Consider the following 17,965-nt stretch of genomic DNA (forward strand, 5'->3'; position numbering starts at 1 on the left):
GGGGGGAGTCTAGGAGGGGAGGAGCGAGGGGGAGTCTAGGAGGGGAGGGGTGTGGGGTGAGTTTAGGAGGGAAGGGGCAAGGGGGGAGATTTGAAAGGGATGGGTGATGGGGAGGATTTGGAGGGGAGGGGCAAGGGGGACGATTTGAAAGGGATGGGTGATGGGGAAGATTTGGAGGGATGGGGCAAGGGGGAAGATTTGAAAGGGATGGGTGATGGGGAAGATTTGGAGGGGAGGGGCAAGGGGGGAGATTTGGAGCGGAGGGGTGATGGGGAAGTTTTGGAGGGGAGGGGTGATGGGGAAGATTAGGAGGGGAGGGGTGAGATTGGATTTTAGAAAGTGTACGATTAATGGGAAACGAACATTTATTGCAAAATGAGTTTCTTGTGACCTTCGAGTCAAAAATACGTTTGAGGACGCTGGAGGGGGGATGGAGTGCAGGTGAGTTTAGGGAATGTAGGAAAGAGGCACTGGAAGAGATGGAATTTTTTTTTGGAATTGAATAGATTTGGTGAGCAAGTCGAAAACACCCTTTTAAAGAAGAAGAAGAATAAGGTGTTATAATATACGACAGAATACAGTACTTCAGGGGAAAGTTTAAACATTTTTAAATTTAACAGTGAAAACTATCTGGGGAAATGGAGGTGAAACAGGTGATCGAAGAATGAACGAACGAATAAGAACAACGAATAAACGAATGAGAACAACGAATAAGAATAAAGAAGGAAAATGTTTTTTGTTTTTTTTTAGTTGAGATTTCAAACAAGGACGTATGGGGTGAAAAGCCTGGGAAAAACAGAGAACGAAAGTAATTGGAGCACAATCGACGGACGAATTAACCGACGATTTTGTATACAGGTATGAAAAATTAACCGAGAATCTTCCGAAGGACACACTCACTATAGGTACACACACCGAAAGATGAATACAGTTTCGACGAAAACACAATTGTGAACAATTACTTAACTTCTAAAGCGTGAGAGCGTGGACAGCTTCGAAAAGACGTGACTCGCCGACAAAGATCTCGCGAGATCTCTCAACGCCTCAATTTAGTTTGGTTTGCTCTTTGTTGTTGAAGTGTGCAGCGGCGTCACCATGCCTCGATCGAAAGAGCTCTCTGAGGCCTTCAGTAAGAAGGTTATAGATGCCTACGAGTCTGGGAAGGGATTTAAAAAGATCTCCAAACAATTTGAAATCAATCATTCGACTGTCCGGAAGATCATCTACAAGTGGAGAAGATTCCATACAACTGCCAGCTTGTTCAGGCCAGGCCGCCCCAGCAAGTTCAGCCCGAGAGCAGACCGCAATATGCTGAAAGAAGTCTTGAAGAACCCCAGAATGTCATCACGGGACCAACAGGTAGCTCTTGCCACTGTTGATGTCAAAGTGCACGAGTCTACCATTAGAAAGAGGCTGCACAAATTTGATCTACATGGGACCTGTGCCAGGAGGAAACCTTTGCTGTCCATAAAGAACATCAGAGCAAGCCTAAAGTTTGCCAATGAACACCTTGGCAAAGACCAGCACTTCTGGAAAAATGTGCCCTGGACAGATGAGTCAAAGGTAGAGCTATTTGGCCACAGTACCAGAAGACATGTTTGGTGAAAACCAAAGACAGCATTTGACCACAAAAATCTGATAGCAACTGTAAAGCATGGTGGTGGAAATATTATGGTTTGGGGCAGCTTTGCTGCATCAGGGCCTGGGCAGCTCACCATCATAGAATCCACTATGAATTCTTCATTGTACCAGAGGGTGCTTGAGGATAATGCGAGGCCATCTGTCGGAAAGTTGAAGCTCAGCCGAAGGTGGACCTTGCAACATGACAATGACCCTAAACATACTTGTAAATCCACCAAGGAATGGCTGAAAATAAAGAAATGGAGGGTTCTGGAATGGCCAAGTCAAAGCCCGGATCTACAGTCATGTGAAAAAGTAAGTACACCCCATGTAAAGTTTTGACTTTTTCAACATATTTCAACATACAGCTATTTGATCTTCATTTCAACAATATTGATAGATAAAGGTGATATAATATGACAAATATCATGAAACATTTACATTTTGTAGTCCATTGTATAATTTAAATAAACGTAAATGCAAATTTCGCATATGGAAAAAGTAAGTACACCCTTGGCTCTAATAGGTGGTATTGCCCCCTTTGGCAGAAACAACCTCAAGTAGGCATTTCTTATAACTGTCTACCAGTCTACGACATCGACTGGGAGAAATTTTTGCCCACTCCTCCATGCAGAATTCTTTCAGCTGTGCGATGTTTGAGGGGTTTCTTGCATGCACAGCTCATTTCAAATCCCCCCACAACATCTCGATGGGATTTAGATCCGGGCTTTGACTTGGCCATTCCAGAACCCTCCATTTCTTTCTTTTCAGACATTCCTTGGTGGATTTACTGGTATGTGTTGGGTCATTGTGATGTTGCAAGGTCCACCTTCGGTTGAGCTTCAACTTTCCGACAGATGGCCTCACATTATCCTCAAGCACCCTCTGGTGCAATGAAGAATTCATCGTGGATTCTATGATGGTGAGCTGCCCAGGCCCTGATGCAGCAAAGCTTCCCCAAACCATAATATTTCCACCAAATTGCTTTACAGTTGGTATCAGGTTCTTGTGGTCAAATACTGTCTTTGGTTTTCGCCAAACATGTCTTCTGGTACTGTGGCCAAATAGCTCTACCTTTGACTCATCTGTCCAGAGCACATTGTTCCAGAAGTGCTGGTCTTTGCCTAGGTGTTTATTGGCAAACTTTAGTCTTGCCCTGATGTTCTTTCTGGACAGCAAAGGTTTCCTCCTGACACACCTCCCATGTAGATCAAATTTGTGCAGCCTCTTTCTAATGGTAGACTCGTGCACTTTGACATCAACAGTGGCAAGAGCTACCTGTAGGTCCTGTGATGACATTCTGGGGGTTCTTAGAGACTTCTTTCAGCATCTTGCGGTCTGCTCTCGGGCTGAACTTGCTGGGGCGGCCTGGCCTGAACAAGTTGGCAGTTGTTTGGAATCTTCTCCACTTGTAGATGATCTTCCGGACAGTCGAATGATTGATTTCAAATTGTTTGGAGATCTTTTTAAATCCCTTCCCAGACTCGTAGGCATCTATAACCTTCTTTCTGAAGGCCTCAGAGAGCTCTTTTGATCTCGGGATGTTGACGCCGCACACGTCAACAACAAACAACATGCATTTTAAAGGCCATTTTCCCTGCTAGAGCGGGGGTTAGCCTTGCGGTCCCCATGACAATCTTCTCCATTTTGCCCTATTTTCTGCATCTCTCCTTGTTAACCCCCTTGCCCGCATTTCTTCTTCCACCATCTTTAGCCAAGTCTTTTTCGGTCTTCCCCGTCCTCTGCTTCCTTCTACATTCATTTCCATCACTCTTCTCAACCAGTCACTTTCATCCTTCCTCAACACATGACCAAACCATCTCAACCTGTTCCTCTTCACAGCATCAATCACAGGCTCTATTCCCATCATCTTTCGCAATTCATCATTTGTCTTCCTCTCTCTCAACGATACTCCACACATCCACCGAACCATTCGCATTTCCACCCTTTCCAACCTTCGTTGCTGCTCTACGTTCATTACCCATGTCTCGCTCCCATAAATCATAACACTTCTCACACATGCAGCATACACCTTTCCCTTCAGCTTCAACGACACTCCCCTCATCATCAGCACGCCACCCAGTTCCCGAAACTTCTTCCATGCACATCTCACTCGAGCAACCGTTGCCGAGTCTGATCCACCTTCTCCATTAAGCATGTCTCCGAGGTAGCAAAATGTTTTCACACCTTCCAGCTTCACGCCGTCTCCAAGATCCAACTCAACATTTCCTCCATCTGCAGCTCCCTCTGTGCACACCTTACATTTGAATGTAGCTGCCGCACTGGTTAATGACCCTCTCAGACCACTACATTTTTGATGAACCCACTCAGCGCACATTGTACATTGAATGGAGTTCACTCCGACACCCTTCCTACACACAGCACAGGGCCACTTCCCAGTTCTTTCAACCTCACCACATGCTTTACCACTTGCCATCACCTTCATCTTTCCGATATTCACCTGCAGACCTTTTGTCTCCATACATTCCTTCCACGTGTTCATCTTTTCCTTCAGTCCATCCATACTTTCCGCAATCAACACCAGATCATCTGCATACAACAACTCCCACGGTAAACCCTCCTTTATGTTCTGAGCCAGCACCTCCATCACAGCTACAAATAGTAGTGGACTTAGTACCGACCCCTGATGCACTCCCACCTTTACCTCAAACTCACCACTGTTCCCGTCCTTCGTCCTTACAGCTGTGCGCGCTCTTTTGTACATTGCCATCACTACTCTGATCAACCATTCCTCCACTCCTAACTTCCTCAATGCCCATGTCAATACTTTGCGTGGTCAATGCGTGGTCAATGCCTATCGAATGCTTTCTCCAGATCAACAAACCCAAGAAACAACTTCTTCCTCTTCTCCATGTACTTCTCCTGCAACTGCCTCACAATGAAAAGCGCGTCTGTCGTTCCTCTTCCTGGCATGAATCCAAACTGCATTTCGTCGATCTTCACTTTCTTCCTTATCCTCCTCTCCAACGCCCTTTCCAATACCTTCATTCCATGCTCCAATAACTTTATCGCTCGGTACGAGCCACACTCCAGAGGGTCACCTTTCCCCTTGTATAGAGGGATGAGACAAAGTCAAAGTATAAAGGAATGATAACGTCAACAACAAAGAGCAAACCAAACGAAATGTCTGAGGTTTAAATAAGACAGGTTCCTCCAAGATTCTCTCTGGCGATGTTCTAATCATTTGCATCTGAACTGGTGCACATGATTCTAATTTTAGGTATTTGAAGTAGTGATAAATGTAGGGGTGTACTTACTTTTTCCACATGCAAAATTTGCATTTATGTTTATTTAAATTATACAATGGACTACAAAATGTAAATGTTTCATGATATTTGTTATATTATATCAACTTTATCTATCATTATTGTTGAAATTAAGATCAAAAAGCTGTATTTTGAAATATGTTGAAAAAGTCAAAACTTTACATCGGGGTGTACTTACTTTTTCACGTGACTGTAAATCCCATCGAGATGTTGTGGGGGGATTTGAAACGAGCTGTGCATGCAAGAAACCCCTCAAACATCGCCCAGCTGAATGAATTCTGCATGGAGGAGTGGGCAAAAATTTCTCCCAGTCGATGTCAGAGACTGGTAGACAGTTATAAGAAACGCCTACTTGAGGTTGTTTCTGCCAAAGGGGGCAATACCACCTCTTCGAGCCAAGGGTGTACTTACTTTTTCCACATGCGAAATTTTCATTTATGTTTATTTAAATTATACAATGCACTACAAAATGTAAATGTTTCATGATATTTGTTATATTATATCACCTTTATCTGTCAATATTGTTGAAATAAAGATCAAATAGCTGTATGTTGAAATATGTTGAAAAAGTCAAAAATTTACATGGGGTGTACTTACTTTTTCATGTGACTACATTCCGGCAAGTCCTCGGTCTCTGATCTGTCTGTTTGTCTGTTTGTGCGCAGTACTACGCCTACATCGTTGCACATAGCATCGCCATACTTTACACACATATTTGCCTTGCCCTGGAATAGACTGTGCCTTAATTTGAATACTTACCTTGATTGATTACAACAGCAATTAATTCAAAACGTATTGTAATTAGAAACTCGCTGCGGGGTTTGCCGAGTCACCACGCCCTCTAGTGGCAAAAATATATCAAAATGGCGCGGGCGAGCTGAACTGTCAATAAATTTAATGATTTTTGTCCGATATTGTTGAAATACTGCTTGTGATACCTCACAGGGGAAGAATAAGTACATTCACAGGGGAAGAATAATAATAAGTAAGAATAAGTACATATTATATAAGATTTTTAAAAAGTACATTCCGGCAAGTCCTCGGTCTCTGATTACTTTGCCGGAATAGATTCCGGCAAGTATGTTGGTTGGTTGGTTGGTTTGTCTGTCCGTCTGTCTGTCTGTTTGTGCGCAGTACTACGTCTACATCGTTGCACATAGCATCGCCATACTTTACACACATATTTGCCTTGCCCTGGAGTAGACTGTGCCCAATTTTTAACTATCTAGGCCCAAGGTCAAGGTCAAGGTCACCCAAAACGTGAAATCAGGGGGGTCGAGTTTTCATTTGAAATATATTTCAAGCCACTATAACTCTAAAAGTACAAGAGATATGCCTACATTACTGTTACTGACATATAGGAAGTCACATGTGACATTTCATTTGGCACCATGACCTTTGACCTTGAGTGACCTTGAAAGGTCAAACTCAAGGTCAAAAATTGTTTTTTCTTTCTTGTTTGTCCGGGCGATATCTCAGCCATCCTTTGAGCTCGGAAGCTGAAATTTGGGCGCAATAGTGAGCAAGTGCTTTGGCAAAAACAGTATTTTTTGTTTTTTGATTAATCAATTAATTGATTAGTTATTTAATTTTTATCGATTAATTAAGCACTTATTTATTTCCTTTCTCATCTGGGCAATATCTCAGGCACCCTTTGAGCTCGGAAGCTAATATTTGGACACGACAATGACCAAGTGATTTGGCTGTAAGGGCTATTTTTGATTTATTGATGAATCAAATAATATAATAATTATTTAATTATTTGATTAATGACTTTAAAAAAATTTAAGTTACATATTCGGATGAAACGGTGGTGGTTTAGGTCGTCTATTAGCCAACTGATTAATTATTTAATTATTTTATGATTTCTATTTATTTATTTTCTTTTTCGACTGGGCAATATATCAGGCACCTTTTGAGCTCGGAAGCTAATATTTGGACACAGCAGTGACCAAGTGATGTGGCTATAAAGGATATTTTTGATTTATTGATTAATCAATTAATTATTTTATTTTTTTGATTAATGACTTATTTAATTAACTTTCAAAAAGTTACAGCTTTGGATGAAGCACTGGTGGTTTAGGCATGCTATTGGTATTAGCCAATTGATTAAGAAAATGTTTTTATGATCACTATTTATTGATTTTAATTATGCAATTAATTAATCAACAATTTATTGTACACCTCTAGCACCCAATAGACCCTGGTGTTGGGCTAGCGGCTAGGGTGCCAGCTTAGGATCCTAGGATCCTGGGTTCGAATCCCGGTCGATCGCTGAATTAACGCCAGGGGGGTTGACTCAGCCTGTCATCCTTCCGAGGTCGGCAAATTGAGTAGCAGTTCACTGGTAATTACCTGTTTGTCGTAAAAGGCGACAAAAAGGGTTGGCAGCAGGAAGGGCATCCGGCCGTAAAACATTGCTTCAAAAAGGGGACCAACAAAAAAACAACAATAACCACGGTGCCCAAAAAAGACCAACCCCCGCTTTGCGGGGAAAAATGGCCTCTAAAGGTTGTTTTTTTCTTCTTTTTTTTCTAGCACCCAATACAGTCTCTATGAGCTGCACGGCGGTATTGCTGGGCACCGAAGGCACCCCGGCAATGCCGTGCTGGAGGATATTTATTTATTTGGCATGGGGGTGGTGTACTTTCAATCAGTCTGTACTTGTTTCATTTTTATTTTTTCCATGTCATTTTCCTGTGTACATGCCCAAAACATCATTAAGTTCGTATAAACAACCAGCTAATGACTCATGTAAACCTTTTGAGTTTTAAAGGCGTAAACATAACCAAGGTCTATGATATGTGATATTATGACGTGACACGACTTGAGACTTGGTTCAGGTGACTTGTTGATGTCTCTGCCTCAAATGGCATGATGGCCGACCCCATACATGAGAAGGCCAAATGCCTCAATTCGGTGTTTGCTTCCAAATTTTGTCCCCAACCTCCCTCCACCCCCCGCCTACTCAACCCCTACTCTTTGTACCCATAAAAAAACAGCAACCCCATAAAAAACATGGTCGAGTCGAAATGTGTGGTATCTTCTTTTACAACTGAGGGTAGAGGAAGTTTTTCATCCTTTTTATGAACGATAGAAAACATTGAAGATATAATTGCATTTTGAGTGAATTGTGAGACAATATGTCATAGTATTTGGAGTTCAAACTTTGGTCATGGCATCAAGACAAATGCTAAGAATCATACAGCAACGAGGCGCCCAAATCTTCAAATCAAAATATATGGCCAGCCCTTGACAGAAGCTCAAGTCTACAGCTCCCTTGGCATGACCATCTACTATTATCTGTCCGGGGGTGACATCATTTCTAGGCTGCCCCCCAAGACCATGTTTTAATTGGCTATCCACCACTGTCACAAGATTTTCCTTGGCACGACACAGTTGCTTTATGGCATATAACATTTTGTTGATAGAATGTTTCTTCCCCTTTGTGGGCTGCTTCACAAAGTTCCTCCTTGGCTCTCCTCAAGGCAATGAAATCCAGAGATTTGGGATCATTTGCATCTCCTGCCATTAGACTGTGGCCTAATATACAAGGCTGGCTGGCAGATTATCTGTATTCTGCCACCTCCCTACAACCCTTGCTCTATCCACGCTCTGTTATTGGTCTTCCCTCCAGCTCGAACTCCACCAAGCATGGTGCATGTGGTGGTTAACTCTTTGTGCTTCTCTCATGACGACCAGGTGATCTGCTCATCTCCAATGTTTATATCCCTTTCTCCTGCCTCAGGAACAACTTGCCCAATTGCAATCAGTCCTATTCACCTATCGAGGCTTCCAAACCTCCATCTACTGATGCTTATTGACAAACCACATGTTTATTGAGTCTTTCAACGTTTTTCTATGACCCCGCTGACAAAGTCACCGGAGGCTTTGTTTTCAGATTGTCCGTCCGTCCGTCTGTGCTTGCATCCATCATAGGTTTTCGTTACCCCAATAACTTAAGAGCTACGGAAGGGATCGAAGTCAAACTTGGTACAAGTATGTATAATTATGTAAAGATTAACTGATTAGATTATGGGGTCAAGAGGTCAAATGTTAGAGGTCCCGGTAGGTAAAAATCTGTTACTGCGCTAACTTCTGAACCAGTGATGGGATTTTGACCGAACCATATTGTTACGGTTCTCTATGCCGGCCTTCTTCCCCTTATCAAGGGAGGATTAATCCCCTTGTCTTTACTGGGCCTGGCGGAACCGAGACTTATTAGGTCCCTCCTGGACACACGCGGCGTCGGGTTTCGGGACTACTTTTCGCTCGTACCTAAGTCCCCGCGCTGCCCTGGGAGCGAGGAAACAAGCCTCGCACGAACCACGTGTGATGTTAGTACGCCGAGCGGATTGCGTACACGTGGTCCACGCAGTCTTACTCAGTGGAACCCGATTGGAGCGATCTTATTCGTGCCACGCTTTGTCACATGAGGAAACCACAGAAACGATCGAATCAAGAAGAAAGGAAGAACAAATGGGTTTCATTATTCCCACACGTATATACAGTTCAAGGACGAAGAGACACAGAGCAATCCTTAAGCAGTCTTAACTTATCCCTTGGACAACGGGCCCGTCTCACACTCACACAGGGTATTGCAGATGGGCAGGTGTTCCCCCAACGCGTCCAGAGATGGTTCCCGTCCAGCTCTCCACGGTCCCCGGCACGTCCCGCGAAGATGGTGGCAGGCGAAGGCAGGGACTCGTAGCGCGTCTCGAACAAGCAGATGATGGGGCGGAACGGCAGAGGGCGGACTTTAGCGCGGCTGGCGGTTACTCAGCCTTGCTCACTCGCGCGTCTGAAATGCGCTGTATTCGTTCTAAGCGCGTCTGGCTGCGCCCATGTATATGTAGCGGCCAACTCCTCTTCTTCTATACACTCCGAGCTGGTTAGCGCGCGCGTTCTCGTGCAAGTTCGTCAAGTTCATCAGCTTTCACCACTTATCAAGTTCTTTCGCCAATCCTTTTGCTGCAAGTCCTGCGTTCCTCTGCGAATCCTGGCGTGCAAGTCCTTCTCATTAATTGTTCCCACGCTAGTCCTTTTATCTTTCTCTCTCACAGCAAGTCCTCTTGAGGGCTTTCGCCCAGCCGGTTTTATAGCTACGCCCCCCGAACCTTCTGGAACTCACCCGACTCTTCTCACCACGTCCTCTGACGCCACGCCGCCGCCACCACCTCTGAGCTCTGATTGGCGGCTCGTGCTTACCGTCATCGCTTCTGCCGCCCCACCTCGACTCCGCCCCGACCTTCCTAGGCCTGCCTCGTGTTAACTCGCCCAATGATCAACCAATGCTTAACAAACTGGATCGAGGCTAGGGTGGCTGGGAAATCGGTGGCAAGTAGGGCCTATTCTCCTGGCTCCTACTCAACGCAGAACTAACAAAGGAAAAGGACTAAGCTTACAAATACTAAGACATAACTATACTATCGCAAGGCTACATGTTGCTTGTGTGACTAACTATGGGGGACAGACTTTAACCTTTATTAAACTCACTTGACAGACTCAAAACCACAACAATATTATGATGAAAAGTGGAACACATTATGATGCAAAGTTTAACTGATTAGATTTCAGCATCAAAAGGTCAGAGGACATGTCAGGTACAAATGTGATAATTTGAGAACAAAGAAAAAGAAGAAGAAGATCCGCATTTAAAGGCCATTTTCCCCGCAGAGCGGGGGTTGGCCTTTTTTTTGGGCACCGTAGTCCCCTTTTTGAAGCAATGTTTTATGGCCAGATGCCCTTCCTGCTGCCAACCCTGTTAGTCGCCTCTTGCGACACGCAGGGAATTACCAGTGAACTGGTACTCAATTTGCCAACCTCGGAAGCATAACAGGCTAAGTCAACCCCCCTGGCGTTAATTCAGCGATCGACCGGGATTCGAACCCAGGTTCCCCAGCCGGCACCCTAACTGCTAAGCCAACACCAGGCTGAACTTGAGAACAGCTGAAGGAATTTAAATCAAACTTGGTATGAGTATGTATAATGATGTAAAGATGAAATGATTAGATTTTTGTTTCAAGAGGTCTCAGGTCAAAGGTTATGTAAGTAAAATCCTGTTACCACGATAACTTCTGAACCAATGATGGAATTTTCACAAACATTGATACAAGTATAAACAGTGCCCTCCATAAATATTGGAACAGTGAAGTCAAGTTTGTTATTATTGCTATATACTCAAGAAATTTGGATTTGAGATCAAAACATGAATATGGGGCAAGAAATCAGAAGGTCAGTTTTTATTTCTTGGTATTTCTATTCATATGTGTTTTACCATTGTAGAACAAAACACTTTTTATGTTCAGTCCCCTTCCCCTATTTTAGATAAGCATAAGTATTGGCCCAAATGACTGACAGGTGTTTCTTGTTGCTCAGGTGTTTCTTGCCGCATTGTTTGTTCACACATGAAAGAGCTGTGAATGTCTAGCCTTCATTTTAGCCTTTGCTTTTGCCTTAGGAGTGTGTAGGCATCAGGTATTGCCATGAAGACCAGAGAACTGTCTATGAAAGAAAAGGAAGCAATTTGTAAGCTGAATAAACAGCATAATTCAAGTACAACCATAGCACAAAAATTGGACAAAGCAAACACAACAATTTGGAATATCTTGACAAAGAAAGAAACCACGAGTATACTTATCAATAGATAATGGCCAGGTCAGCCAAGGAAAACAACTGCAGTTGATGACAGAAAAATTATCTGAGTTGTGAATAAAAATCCTAAAACAACTGTCAGTGACATCACCAACTACCTCCAGAGTGCAGGGGTGAAAGTATCACAATCTACCTTTTGCAGAAGATTTCAACAACAGAATTACAAAGCCTACACTGTAAGATGCAAACCTCTCACCAGCACCAAAAACAGGAAGGCCAGATTAGAATTTGTCATGTAGTAGAGAGGTGAGCTAGTAGAATTCTGGAGCAAAGTTTTATGGACAAATGAGACCAAGATAAAGCTTTAACAAAGTGCTGGAAAGGCGAACGTGTGAAGAAAGGAAGGAACTGCATATGATCCAAAGCATACTATGTCATGTGTGAAGCATGATGGTGGGGGTGGTGACATGGCTTGGGTTTGCATGGCTGCATCTAGAGCTGGCTCACTCATCTTTATTGATGATTAATAAAGATGGCAGAAGCAGAATGAATTTGGAAGTGCACCGAAACACTTTGTCTTCCGATGCACAAGAAAATGCCTCCAAACTCATTGGGTGGTGCTTCACCATGCAGCAAGACAACGACTCAAACCACACTGCAAAGTAGATGGTTTAAGACTGGCCAAGTCACTGTCCTGATTTCAATCCAATGGAGCATATATTTCACTTGCTAAAGAGGAGACTAAATTCAGAAACCCCCAAAATGAACAACAACTGAAAATGGTTGCAGTAAAGGCTTTGAAAAGCATTTCAAACGAAGATACACTACATGGCCAAAAGTATGCGGACACCCCTACTAATTGGTGGATTCGGCTATTTCAGCCACACCCATTGCTGACAGGTAAGTATAGTCAAGCACACAGCTATGCAATCTACATAGACAAACATTGGCAGTAGAATGGGCCGTACTGAAGAACTCAGTGACTTTCAATGTGGCACCGTCATAGGATGCTACCTTTCCAACAAGTCAGTTTGTCAAATTTCTGCCCTGCGAGAGCTGCCCCGGTCAACTGTAAGTGCTGTTATTGTGAAGTGGAAACGTCTAGGAGCAAGAACAGCTCAGCCGCAAAGTGGTCGGCCGCACAAGCTCACAGAACGAGACCGCTGAGTGCTGAAGCGCGTAATGTGTAAAAATCGTCTGTCCTCGGTTGCAACACTCACTACCGAGTTCCAAACTGCCTCTGGAAGCAACATCAGCACAACAACTGTTCTTTGGGAGCTTCATGAAATGGGTTTCCATGGCCGAACAGCCGCACACAAGCCTAAGTTCACCATGCGCAATGTCAAGCGTCAGCTGGAGTGGTGTAAAGCTCGCCGCCACAAATCTGGGTTTGGCGGATGCCAGGAGAGCGCTACCTGCCCGGATGCATAGTGCCAACTGTAAAGTTTGGTGGAGGAGGAATAATGGTCTGAGGCTGTTTTTCGTGGTTCGGGCTCGGCCCTTGTTTCCAGTGAAAGGAAATCTTAACGCAACAGCATACAATGACATTCTAGACGATTGTGTGCTTCCAACTTTGTGGCAACAGTTTTGGGAAGGCCCTTTACTGTTTCAGCATGACAATGGCACCGTGCACAGAGCGAGGTCCATACAGAAATGGTTTGTCGAGATCGGTGTGGAAGAACTTGACTGGCCTGCACAGAGCCATGGCCTCAACCCCATCGAACACCTTTGGGATGAATTGGAACGCCAACTGCAAGCCAGGCCTAATCGCCCAACATCAGTGCCCTAACTCACTAATGCTCTTGTGGCTGAATGGAAGCAAATCCCCACAGCAATGTTCCAACATCTAGTGGAAAGCCTTCCCATATGAGTGGAGGCTGTTGTAGCAGCAAAGGGGGGTGGGGGGGGACCAACTCCTCATTAATGCCCATGATTTTGGAATGAGATCATCGACGAGCACATTATGAGTGTGATGTTTGGGTGTCCACATACTTTTGGCCATGTAGTGTACCAAGAGTTTGGTGATGTCGATGGGTCACATTTTTGTTGCAGTTATTGCATGCAACGGATATGCAACCAAATACTATCTAAAATGGGGGGACTCAACATAAAAAGTTATATTGGTCTACAATAGTGAAACATGTATGTAAAGAAATTCCAACAAATACCAATAAATATAAGCTGACCGACAGTACTCTTTCCTCATATTCATCTTTTGATCTCGAATCCAAATTTATTGAGTACAGTATATACATAGCTAGGCTGCTCACAAAGAAAACGTTCACATTGTGATATAAGCCTGAAACTTGGCAGTGATATTCTTGGAAAGACACGCGTTAACAGCAATCGATTAGCCAACTGTCCTGTACAGTCAGACAGCTGTTAATGTTGAGCCCTCTCATTGTACAATAACAATTGGCTTCTCTAAATATTCCCTTTTTTAAATTACAAATCTCATTCAGCAATCTCCTCAATCTTCCTTCCAAGTTTTCAATGCAGATGTTTACCCACCCATCCAAAACCATGACAGTTTCTGCCCGTGTTTAGCCTTCACCCTCCCTCCCACCACCTCCACCTCCTTACAAATATCCAGTTTTTCCTTCCTGAGTATTTCCTTCCATGTCCATCTTGTCCATACTGTGCATACTCTCTCACCCCTCATTCCTCCCTATTCCCATTGTTTGTCCAGGTCTCCCTCTATTTTATCCTTCAACCATGCTGTTGGTGTCCGCCCTCTCTCCCCTTCCCCCCTTTCTTTGCTGTTCTTTTTACAGTGTTGCATCCTGATCTGTTCAGTGTTCTAGCATGATGCCACAAGCCTTAACTCTCTTTGCAAATAAATAAATAAATTACAAGATGTTTTGTTTTCCGTACAGCTTCACAGAGATGCCAACAAACAACTACATTGAGAGTTCTTTTTGGAACTTTGATGCACTCTTCCAGCCACAGCAGCACCCTGCACGTGATGCTCATGATACGTTCTTCATCTCAGGTGGGTACTGGTAGCTGTTGGAGAGTTGTGTATGAATGAATCCTCAAGTAAAGGTGGGAGGGAAAATGTAACGAAAAATTAGTGTTTTTTTAAATCAATAAACAAGACTTAACCGCAAATGCTGAAGGAAATGGCATGCACATGATTTCTGCAGTTTAGATAATCTGAGATTGTCGAATGGAATTTTTTTTTCTCAAACCCCTGCTTGATTTGTCCATGTCCATTTATAGTTGTACTGAGGGCATGCCTACACTATACATACACAAATATGGTGGAAGTTTATTTAGTTTGTTTAATTAATTATTTATTAATGCGTTCTTGCGTCATTTTGACGCATCATTAGTTTGTGGTTCCGTGATTGCGTCATTTTGACGTGATGATGCCAATCCTCCCTTAAAAGGTCATGTGATTTGTGAGGTATGTCACTCATTGCTTGTCCGTACCATTTGTGTTTTCAATTAGACAATGGATTATTTTTATTAGACCTTAAATTCCTGTCTCCCATCTCTGCTAACTTTGAGACAACAAGGGAATAAATAATACTGGTTTTATGAATAAATAAATGTGTCGTATGTTTTTTGTGGGCCCCCTCTGGAGTTTGGGCCCTGGACGAATGGTCCTCCCCTAAATCCAGCCCTAGGCACATCCAGCAATTTTTCACAGCAGGTCTGGGTGTGAATGTGTACGATTGCAGTTATAAAATTTTGATGCATTCATAGTGGGTTTGAAGGATGAAGGTTCGACGCCACAGCGATAGAGGCACACAAGTAGCATAGAATCAAGATAAGTAATATCATCTTGATTTCACCGTGGCAAAACCTGCATATATTAATAAGCCACGAGCGATTATTATGCCACCAAGTAGTGAAACTCACTGCGTCACTACTGACGTTTCGCTGTTCAGTAATGCAGTCTGACATTGAGTTTGTGACATTGTAATCCATAAAACCTATCAGTTATGTAAAAAGACTCGATCAAATTTATTTGAGGAAAATGCGCAGATTTCCTTCTTCTTGATAAGCCAGAGATGGTCTATTTGTATATATATATATATATATATATATATATATATATATATATATATATATATATATATATATATATAATATATATTTTTCAAGATTTGCTAATCAATGGCTACTAAAGTCTATGTCTGCTGTTTGATGCTGTGGTTAGCAGTTTAGTCTGCAGTGGGATAAATATCGTACGAAATATTTATATCGTACTAGCAGAAGTACCCGGCATTGCCGGGCGGGGGAGGGGAGGGAAACGGGGGGAGGGGGAAGAGGATGGGAGGGGAATGGGGGGGAGGGGAGAGGGGAGGAGGGGGAGGGGAGGGGGAAAGACGTTTCACAGCTGTTTCAAAGACGTTTAATTCATATCGCACAAAATCGACACAAAACACGATCAAACAAAAGGTGAAAAAACGCAATCGCTTTTCGCTCTGAATTACGTGCAAACGTGTGACGGAAATCACCATCGCCAAAGATGGCGCCCGGAGTGCCAACCAAGATGGCGCCCGGTAGCTGCATCTCCACCTATGTGGTGTGAATGGCAATGGTCATTGATTCGATATATTTTCCGTTCAATGGTCTGGCGGCGGGGATGGAACATCACGTGATCGCTCTGAGCTAATCAGCGTGCTGCTCTGCCACCGGCTCAGATTCCGTGTATAATATTCCTCGCTGAAATGCGCTGAGGTAAATATGAATAAAAAATATGGATCTCGTCAAATATTTTGAGGTAGGCCATGTTCTTCCTAGGCTCAATGGCCATGTCTATGCCAAATATCAAGCATGTGAGCCTCTCCGTTTAGGAGTCTATCGGTAACATTACACACACACACACACACACACACACACACACACACACACACACACACACACACACACACACACACACTGTGTTTTATATATATAGATGGTCTGGCGGCGGGGATGGAACATCATGTGATCGCTCTGAGCGAATCAGCGCGCTGCTCTGCCACCGGCTGATTCCGTGTATAATATTCCTCGCTAAAATGTGCTGAGGTAAATATGAATTAAAAATATGGATCTCGTCAAATATTTTGAGGTCGGCCATGTTCTTCCCAGGCTCAATGGCCATGTCTATGCCAAATATCAAGCACGTGAGCCTCTCCGTTTAGGAGTCTATCGGTGACATTACACACACACACACACACACACACACACACACACACACACACACACACACACACAAACTGTGTTTTATATATATATATATGTGTGTATGTCTCGCATCTCTTACCTGGAATGGTGACTATGAACCCTGTGCCACACCAACACCTCCCACGTGTATACTGAGCCACATGTTGTTTTTTATTGGGGGATAGGATGGGGAGGGGTGGATGGGGTGAGTGATGTTCAAACACCTACTCATAGCCAGTGCTGTCAGCGGTCGACATTCTGTTCCGTTCTCAGAAATTGCATGTTGATGTGCAAATGTATTCAGTTCGCCTTTATTCTCATCGCCATTATGAAAATGTCAGGCATAAAAGAGTAATGCAAAAGGAATAATAATTTGATACTTGCATAGTTCTGATGGTTCTTTGATTGAACTACTGATTTTTTTTCCACGAATACCTCATCCTTCGTTTAATAAAAATTTCGAGTTCCCTAAGAAGGAACTGCAATGCAGGAGGATGCAATAATTGGGCCCATCATACTTGTTGTTTGTCCGTGCTCTATTCTTTTCAAATGCCGAACATCAAACAAGGAAGCAACACGTACCATTTTAGGTGTTTGGTATGACTCGGCCAGGATTCGAAACGCCGACCTCTCAGACTCTGAGTGGATGCAACCATTTCACAACTGAGTCTCGTTGCTGCACGGGTCCTGAGCCACATGTTGGTAATCTTGCGGTCTTCATGTTCACAGCTTGGTTCAAATAATACGAGGATAGATGAATAATGTCCTCCCAAGTTGGCTTATCATAAATGCAACAAATTAAAATAGTGCTGGTGAGCCATCTCATTGGTTAGACTTATTAAAAATAATCATATGTGAATAGCCCTGCAGTGTCCAAGTTGACTACCTCGATCACCTTTCAATTACGTTTCTTCACTCCTGTCCTTCATTCCAATGCTTTCCCGGTTACGATATTTACCAATTGCTTGTTTGATTGTTTTATCCTTTGTTCTAGAGTCGAGTTATGACATATTTCGTAGTTCCCAATATCTGTTTGTCTGCTAATCACATACTCTCATCATGTTTTAGAAAAACGTATTTTTGGTTGGTTTTGTTTTTGTTTTCATGCAAGTGTTCAATGAAAAACTCACCTGTTCAACTGGTTCTTTTTAATTACCTCCACCACAAGTAACCTCGCCTCACTGTTGTTACCTGCCGAGTCACACTTTCCTCAACTCCGGAATATTGTGTGATTTGGCAAGTCGGGATTTAATGGACTTTTTTTTGGATACCTGGTCCATGAAAGAGCTGAAGCAGAATGTAAT

General features: G+C 43.3%; 1 protein-coding gene across 1 annotated transcript in view; it reads left to right on the top strand.

Annotated features, from left to right (window-relative positions):
- FARSA (phenylalanyl-tRNA synthetase subunit alpha) overlaps positions 1-17,965 on the top strand; it is a 157,720-nt gene that overhangs the window by 65,361 nt on the left and 74,394 nt on the right. The window contains exon 7 of the mRNA XM_068112593.2: positions 14,378-14,493. Within this exon, the coding sequence (XP_067968694.2) occupies positions 14,378-14,493 (116 nt within the window). The remainder of the gene's footprint in view (positions 1-14,377; positions 14,494-17,965) is intronic.

The sequence above is a fragment of the Myxine glutinosa genome, chromosome 1, assembly GCF_964187855.1.
Source record: "Myxine glutinosa chromosome 1, kmMyxGlut1.1, whole genome shotgun sequence".
NCBI classification, from domain to species: Eukaryota; Metazoa; Chordata; class Myxini; order Myxiniformes; family Myxinidae; genus Myxine; species Myxine glutinosa.